Source organism: Austrofundulus limnaeus, unplaced genomic scaffold (genome assembly GCF_001266775.1).
Source record: "Austrofundulus limnaeus strain Quisiro unplaced genomic scaffold, Austrofundulus_limnaeus-1.0 Scaffold7, whole genome shotgun sequence".
Classification (NCBI taxonomy): Eukaryota; Metazoa; Chordata; class Actinopteri; order Cyprinodontiformes; family Rivulidae; genus Austrofundulus; species Austrofundulus limnaeus.
In genome coordinates this window covers 1,070,982-1,079,824 of record NW_013952409.1, presented here as the reverse complement: position 1 = coordinate 1,079,824, position 8,843 = coordinate 1,070,982, and the positions used below count along the sequence as shown (strand labels likewise).

Genomic DNA, 8,843 nt, shown 5'->3' with positions numbered 1-8,843 from the left:
AATCAGGTGTGTTGGAGCAGAGAAACAAGTAAAACATGCAGAGCTGCGGCCCTCCAGGACCAGGATTGCCCACCCCTGAATTAGAGCGTTTGTTAATGGGAGGGAAAATGGGCTGGGATCGCTGAGAAGCAACCTGCTGCCCACCAACAGACAGCAACCCACCATCCTACGCTTCGCTCTCACTACGGATTACCCGAACGATACACGATAATCACTCCAGCCGACAGCTCTGTTTGTCTTGGATGCTGTCCCAACTCCCTCACGTCCATCAGCGTTAAGGTGAACTCCAACCTCAGCGCAGAGCGARGACCACACAAGGTTCAATTATAGGCGGCGGTTTGATTGCGACACGACTGGGATTTTATTCCAGTTTCAGAGAAAACGAGCAAGAATGAATGTGAACCGGTGTGACATGATATCACTGATGTGTGCTTAGTGTGCAACATCACACTCCCAGAAATCATTTTGTACTCGTCTGCAGCGGATGAAATCCCAGTTGTGCATGTGCCAGGTACCTTGAAAGCTGGCTATCACACAGTCTGTGAGCTAATATAATTCCCAYATGGTCTGTGATGTTATATTTTCTGTTATTAGACATGAAATATGGTCATTTGCCAGAATGAAAGCCTGCCGCTCCGAATATACGACAAGAGATCGAGAAAGAGGAATTCTCTCCAACAAAGGTCCTACAGAAACACCTGCAAAAAACTTGATTTGATAAATGATATCTTTAATTGATTTTGCACAAGAAAAGTGTGAAGATTTTTTTGTCAGATTGCTCAGGAACCAACACTCGCAGTTGGTGTGTCTGTGGTAATCTCATAGCTTGCGTTGGCTCAAACAACCCACAGCCTCACTGTCTCCGGCGGACAGATGAGCAGATACTTATCTGGAGGAAATGGCAGATCAGACCTCCACATATTGCTTTTTAATGAACACGGCAGGGTGGTGGTGAGACGTTGCCGTAATGGGCTCACATGTGATGCGTCATCACCTGGCACCAATAAAATCACCGTGCCCACCCATCTCTATATTTTGACCTTGTTCCAAAAACAACAAATGGTGCATTTGGTTTAGAACTTTGTGAATTTTTTTCCCATAATTATGCTATCTTTAAACAGTATTTACAACATGGTTATTATGGTCAATAATGTGGGTGGACACTCAGAATAAGGATTTTATTTTTTTAATTAGCTTTTTACTCTGACCTAGTGGTGTCCAACCCTAGACCCCTGCATGTTTTTTGATGTTTCACTGTTTGAACACATTTGATTTAAGTAAATGCTAATTAATATGTTTCTGTAGGACAGGATGTGCTGAATTAAACCACTGAATCAGGTGTATTGGACCAACAACAAAAACATACGATTGTGTTCCCTAAGGACCAACATTGGACACCACTCTGAAATATGAGGTTCTTATAAGACTTTTGTAAATATTTAAAAAAATCCACAAAAAGCTTTTAAATTTGTACAAACAGTGACTGGAAAATGTTTTTAACGAGACACAAATTACTAATATTTGCTTCCAAGCAGAAAGACCTTCTTAAATTGGTCCTGATTGAAAGATTTTTCCAAATGTTTTTTTAGGGGTGTRTTCACACCTGACACATTTGGTCTGCTTGGGTTTCTCGACACACTTCCAAATGAACTCTGGTGCGGTTCRCTTCTGGTGTGAAWACAGACCGGCCTGTRCCCGAACCAGCTGGAAACATGGACCCTTTTGGACGAGCCATCGTTGCTCGTTCACTGTTACTAACGCTACCACTACCTGAACACTACAATGAGCCGTTGTGGGTCAGGGCACGCAGAGGATCTTGTCTCCTTTGGGTTGCGGCATGCATTTGCTGACGCCGACTCAAAATTAGAAGAATATCATTAAACCAGCGTTGAATGAGCGGCTCTTGAAATTCTAAATTGTATTGCAGTTATAATAACAGCACCATCTTTCTTGTCTGTTCTCAGTCCCACCCCCATCATTTCTGTCCAATGGGTGCAATGATCGTCACCGGTGTGGCTTTCTTTATAAATTATAGTCCTTTTGCCAAAAAAAGCACAATGTGAATGCAAACCACACCAACCAACCAACCAACCAACCAACCAACCAACCAAACAACCAACCAACCAACCAACCAAACAACCAACCAACCAACCAACCAGTCAGCTTTTGTTCCAGACCAAACAAGCAGATCAAAGGACTTTCCTGGTTTGAATACATCCTAAATATCATGTTAGAGTTTTTAATTAATTTTCTATCCACCCACTGTACCTGACTGTAACTGTGTCTTACAGCAAATGAACAGCATCTGAATTAATGGCGGTCCATTACAATAACTGCACAGATTGTAATACGGGGTAGAAGTTCCCATGTGAAGCATTTGAGTTACATTTCACTCTAATTGCCAAGATGTTAATCTAAGAGTTAACTGACAAGTGTATTGAGAGATTAATTTGAACAATTGTTCTCCTCACCGCCACCCATATGTGTAATTAACCTCACTGCACCCASACCAGCTTGTCTTTAAATGTGATAACCGGCCTACAGAGAGGGACACAACCCAAACAGAGGGTTTCCTCCCCTCTCTGTCTGCGTCCTGCTGCCTCTCGGAGGAAGGAATGTGACACAAGCTGGCACAGCGAGACTTTACGTTTTGATAAACTGCTACTTTGTTCATTTTAAGGACTTAGTATCTACTGTAAACAGCTTCTCCTTTTAAACAGGACAAAACAATCCAATTATCTCCTCTGCTTCTYACAAAACAACGTAAAGAAAAAGCCATAAAGAATGGAGGGTAATTGCGTGTGAGCTTTATTCAAATCGGATGTATGTTGACACTGAGAAACCATTTGGAGGAGCGGCCCGCTTCAGATGTGCATTAATCTGATTAGGAGGACAATTTATTTGGGTTTCCGTGCTCAATACAAGCCCTTCCTGCTCGGCGCACGGCCTGCCAACAGAACTGAAGAACCCAACCTCGATGAATTGCCAACAGCTGTGTGTATAGAACCAGTATATTTCCTCACACACGAGCGGGGGGAAAAAAGCTTCTAGTTTGTTGCATTTAGTCACTATTTACACGAGGTCTTCAAACGTAATATATGGTGTGATATATGGGGTCTTTCTGTGCGGAGTTTGCATGTTCTCGTGCTTGCGTGGGTTTCCTCCACCCCCCAAAACATGTACAATAGGTTGCCTTCAGGCCCAGGCCTCCCCTTGAAAAAGTGATCTGAGATCTCAATGGGACTTGCCTGGTAAAATAACGGTAAATAAATAAAATAAATAAATATATGTAATATACGCGTTTAAGAATAAAAACATGTTAAATCTCCCCGGTTTTTGTCAATATTTTGCTGTATATTTCACATTTTTCCCAGCCGAGGTGGKTTATTCCAGTTCATTTGAATTCAGAGTGAGTTGTTTTCAGCGGGGCTAACTTCGGAGCCAGGTCGTCCTGCTTTTGCGGGAAAATTTGCGACGCCGACTGCAGGCCAAGCCGTAAATCACAGCCACGCAATTTCCATTCGCAAAAAACATATTTAATCGCTTCATCTGTTTCTCGCTACGCATGCCCCTTGGAGATTTTTATTTTATTATTTAATTTTCAAATATTATATTAACCCCTCAAACTATTTGTGTCATTGTTAGGTTTGAAGAGTAAAACAATGGATTTTTGTCCTGCAATGAAAAAAAACGATTGAAATTTATCATCGTAGGTTTCRTGTCAAACAACATCAAGCTATAATACAGGCAGTAAAGATGTCTCCTCCAAACTGACAGCTCCCAAACCTCAGTTCATAAACCTGTCTGGAGATTATGTGCATGGCTGAGACACAGGGTCTAACTACTTGGCCGGCTAAGGGATGGAAACAGTTCCTGCACGACTATATTCTCACTCTTGACGGTGCATTGGAGAGCGCTCGCGCACAACTCCGGGGATGGCTTGAAACTTTTTTTCCCCCCCTGTGAAACAACAATCGGACACAGATAATTCAGCTGCTCCTTATTTGGCTCGGCCTTGGAACATGGTCGCTTTTCCCATGACATTCCTTGAGAATTTGCTCATTATGCAAAGTAAAATGCAACAATATTGTCTGAGGATAACAAACAGTTTGTGTTTAGACTCCCATTTAAAACCTAAAACCCCAACTCCGCATCCAAGATTCCAAAACGGCTGCGTCAGTGTAACCATAGTGCTGCAATTTGGTTAAACGGCGAAGATGAAAGCCGAACTACGTTTTTACATGCCCTCTAGACTGCTTGCACATTTTTCTAAAAGCACCAATGTCTGGTTGTGTAATTACACACTAAAATGCATTTTTTTCCCCTTTTAAGTAAAACGACCGTCACTGCACAAACACTAYACACTCCGACGCCACTAATGACAATTGTGGCATTAAAATAATCAATGTTCYTCATCAGAGGCTGTTTTTATCCCGATGAGAACTCATCATAACAAAATAATAAAGTTTAGATTACGTGAGCTGTTTTCTATTAAAAAAAGTGGCTTAAATTATGTAAAAACCAAAAAACTAAACAAATAAAAAGTTTTGAACTGTTTCGTTTTTGGAAAAGAAAACATTTTTAGTCTCATTTGAAATAATTAAAACTTCTTTAACTGCTTTAAGTTCATTTACTTGAGCAGTTCAAGACTACACCTTCTCCTCCAGTGATGACTGAAAAAAAAAAGTTAATCACCTCTATAATGACTTGGCCGTATAATTCTGTCCATAACCTTTTGAGTAATCCACCTAAAAATAATAAATAAATAAAAACAGTGCATAAACTCTGACAGACAGGCCAATCTTTAAAATAATAATAATAAACCACTTCCAGTTGCCATTTTATTTTAGCATTTTAAAGTTAATTTATGTTATATTTTCAATAAAGACTACAGGTTTCGAAGTAGTTCGATTCATTTCCACACAAAACATTCTTTAAGTTGCTTTTGAAATGTAAAATTGTACTTTTACACTGTAAGAAACATGTTAGAATTCATTTGTTGTGTCGACTAGTTCTATTTCACTGTGATGTTTCAATGCAAAGCTTTGTCCTTAAACAGTTAATGGATTCAAAAGATTTCAAAGCCTCCTAAAAACAAAAAGTGTAAAATAAATTAAAGATTGTTAAAATGTATTAATAAGATTTAGACTCTTTGAAGGGCAAGTGGGAGATGGACTTGGAGGGATCCATATCAGACACAGTTTGGCAAAAAATTTTTCAAAATATATATTCGTCCTCAATATGTGTGAAACATGTTATAGTTCAATTCAATGTAGTACATCGTCTACACTGGTCTAAGGACAGATTGTGCAAATTCAAAAGGGACTTGGATCCATCGTGTGATCGTTGTAAACAATCTCCTGCCACACTTCTACACACATTCTGGTCCTGTCCAAAGCTACATGGATACTGGCAAGGCATCTTTGACACCTTTTCAGGACTATTTGGACGAACTGGTCATCCTTCACCATTCATCTCTCTCTTTGGGGTGGCTCCAGCAGAAGCTTCCCTCAGTRAACATCAGAGGACGGTGTTAGCTTTCTGCTCTCTACTGGCTAGAAGACTTATTCTTCTTCGATGGAAGGATCCACATCCTCCAGTATATGGTCATTGGTTAAGAGAAGTTATGTCTTACATTCATTTAGAGAAGATTAGATATACTGTTAGGGGATCTGTAAACAAATTCTTTGACATCTGGCAGCCATTTTTATCTTATGTAGAAAAAATTTCGGCAGATAATTTTGTGTAAAGGTTAAATAGTTTCATTGTACGCAAACCTTTTTATTGTATCACTTGTATTAATACAAGATTGATTTTTGTTGTCTCAGTAGATCCGGTATAGGAAGGGGTGGGATGTGTAGGATTTCGGGTGTTTGTGTTTTTGTTAGTTTGTTGTTTGTTTTTTGTTGTGTATTAGGTTAAAAAATAATAAAAAATACTTTGATCAAAAAAATGTATTAAAAGCCGCCCTGGCCTAGAGCAACTGTGCATGAAAAAGGAAAACACATATTTAGTTTATTATCTCAAATGAATGCTTTAAGACACCAAAATCTGCTTATTTAGTCAAAAACTTCCTAAAAGCTTTCAACTCAAGATAAAATAATTGTGTAACTTCATTTTTTAGAGTGAGTGATTCACTTTTCAAAACTCTGACTTCTTCATCAACTTGGTAAATCTTAACTCTGTAAAAGTAATATGACAGATGTTTGAAAAAATGTGTCCTTTTCATCTGGAAATCTATTCTGTGTTCTGTTCTCTTAGTCTGAGCTCTTAGCTTTAACATCTGACCTGCACCTTAAGCAGTTTCCATTTATAAAAAATGATACAAGATTTCAGTGTTAAGATTGTTTTAAATAAAAATCTAAAAATAAAGCCTTATTATTGACCTCTGTGTGGGAATGTTAGGTGTCATCACGGTTGGTTTGAGGGGGGCTGCACATCGCCCCRGTGTCAGGGACATGAAGAAACGACACGGGGTGTGATTTGTTAAACGCGGGACACCCACTTGTGTTGTCCTGACAATACTGGGGACATCTGGCAGCGGCCCCGCCGCCCGCCGCCGAGGTCTCCATCCGCTTTCTCGAGCAGTGAGCTGTGCAGCATTGAAGCACTGCTCGTTTATTCTCATGCTAATGCTCAAAAGGCAGGAGCAGATGTGAAACATTTGGTTCTGTTCTTGTTCGCTTGTAAAGGAATCATGTGGCCCGCTATCATCATTTCACTTGTTTTGTTCTTCTATGTGTCATAAAAAAGCTGCTCGTGGCAGAGGGCATCTTCTTTGGTGGCCCTCCCGTAGCGCTGCATGTGACCCGCTGAATCTCAGATAACTATGGGAATAACTGGGAGGAATTTTATAGCTTAATATTATGCAAGTGGCCCGTTTTGTTTATGATGGAACACTTGCTGTTGATTTGTTTGTGTTTTTTTACGAGTCAGAGTACCCCGTTAGAAATAAAACCACGCAGCCACAATAAATAATACATTACCTGTTCAAAACTATATAGCTCCAATAAATCTAAAATACAGATCTGCAATAAAATTTAATACAAAAGAGGATTAGGGCCACTGAAAAAATAAAAAAAGGAATTCTGACTTTAATCTCAGAAATCTGAGAAAAAAAAGTCAGACTTCTGAGATTAAAGTCAGAATTCTTTTTTTTTTCCAGTGGCCCTAATCCTCTTCCGTAAATATCCACTAAGTTAATTACATGAATTTTTATATAAAACGTGAGGCTAAATTTTCAATTCTTTGATTGTTGTGTTGCAAATAAATAAATAAAAATCAGACTCTTAGATGTTTGTTATTGGTTTAAAGATATAGAAAGACACTCATCAAAAATAGCTATATTAAACTCTTCATACTCGTTTTACATATTTGCATTTGAGTTTGAATCTATTTCTATGTTGATGTTACCATTTTTAACACAATTTTAACTTTAATATCTAAACTTGGCAGATAAGAGCCGTACACAAACGTCTCCGCCCACCTGAATGATCATTGGTTGTTCTGTTCTCTCCTCCTCACCTGATTGGCCAGCAGGAACGTCTGTCAGGCAAACTTAACGTGTGGGACAAGTTTACAACTCTGTGCACGTGCGGCTGGTGCTTCTAGCATCCTACATCCGCRAGGAGAAGCAGAGGCTGTAACCTGTCAGCTTATTTTGACTAAGCACGGTTTTTTTTAGTTGTTTGTTTTTATTTTTTCCGTCATTTACCTCCAGCTCACCTGTGCGCGTCAGGTGTCAGCATTTTCCGAGGGTTCATGCTCCACAGCCCCCTGTAGATGAAGGCTCGAGCCCTCTGCTTCTTCATGGCAAGAAGACCCGGGGATGTCCGTCTAGCATGGCTCTGCCTCCGGCCGCTCGGGGACGAGTATGGCTTTTAGCCGCATCCACAGACTGGACCCCCCGTCACGAGGGATCTCCAGGAAGGCGGCGGTCATGATCTGCTCCGTCCTCGCGCCTCTCATCCTCCTGCACCACCTCACCGACCGCTGCGCCTCGCCCTCACCGGTGAAAGGAGCCTCCCCGCCCGGTCGAGACTCGGGACTTTTCGACAGCAACTCGGGGACGAAGAGGAGGCTCGCGCGGTCGGAGCTGACGAGATACGGGGCCGCCCGGCGCGCCTCGCGGGCTCTCGCGGATGAGCGCGCGAGGAAGGTGGATGCGCAGCTTTCCGAAGAAGAAGAAGAGGAAGAAGAGGGAGGTGGAGGAGAGGAGGAAGAGTCCGCAGCAGTCGCCTTGTCCGGGAAAGTGTCGCCCCGGTTCACCGGTAAACTCAGCCCGCTCGGGGAGGGGAGCAAGAAGCTGCCTCAGGCTCTCATCATCGGGGTGAAGAAGGGAGGAACCCGGGCTCTGCTGGAGTTCCTGCGGGTCCATCCGGACATCAGGGCCGTGGGAGCAGAACCGCACTTCTTCGACCGCAACTATGACCACGGGCTGGACTGGTACAGGTGAATATTAATGACCTTAGACCATTTTATACATGCATTAAAATTTTTTTTTATTTTTAAACCAACATAATTAAATTAGGTTGTTTTATYTTAAAATAAAAGCGAATTACAAACAGAAAATCCAGGCTTCTAGATTGTTTTAGTCATTAAATTGCCACATTGATAAATTGTGTTTTTCCAACTTTTTATTTAGCCTATACATCACTACAAGACATGTCTRCATAACCCAGAAATCTTTATTTTACATCTCAACTTTTAGAAAGTAGCCTAATTGTGTCTGAAAGAGCTTTGTTGATTTAGGCCTGCTTTTATTAGATGCTATCAAGCTGCTCATTTTGTTTCACATTTAAAGGTTGACTGCTTTTAGTCTGAGCAAAAGGTATATATATATA

General features: G+C 40.9%; 1 protein-coding gene across 1 annotated transcript in view; it reads left to right on the top strand.

Moving 5' to 3' along the window:
* Window positions 1–8,318: 8,318 nt before the first annotated feature.
* The window catches only part of LOC106535267 (heparan sulfate glucosamine 3-O-sulfotransferase 3B1), a gene marked incomplete at its 5' end in the record, with an annotated part of 109,381 nt that continues 108,856 nt past the window's right edge, over window positions 8,319–8,843 (top strand). Inside the window, 1 exon segment of the mRNA XM_014032237.1 lies at window positions 8,319–8,451. Coding sequence (XP_013887691.1) covers window positions 8,319–8,451 — 133 coding nt within the window.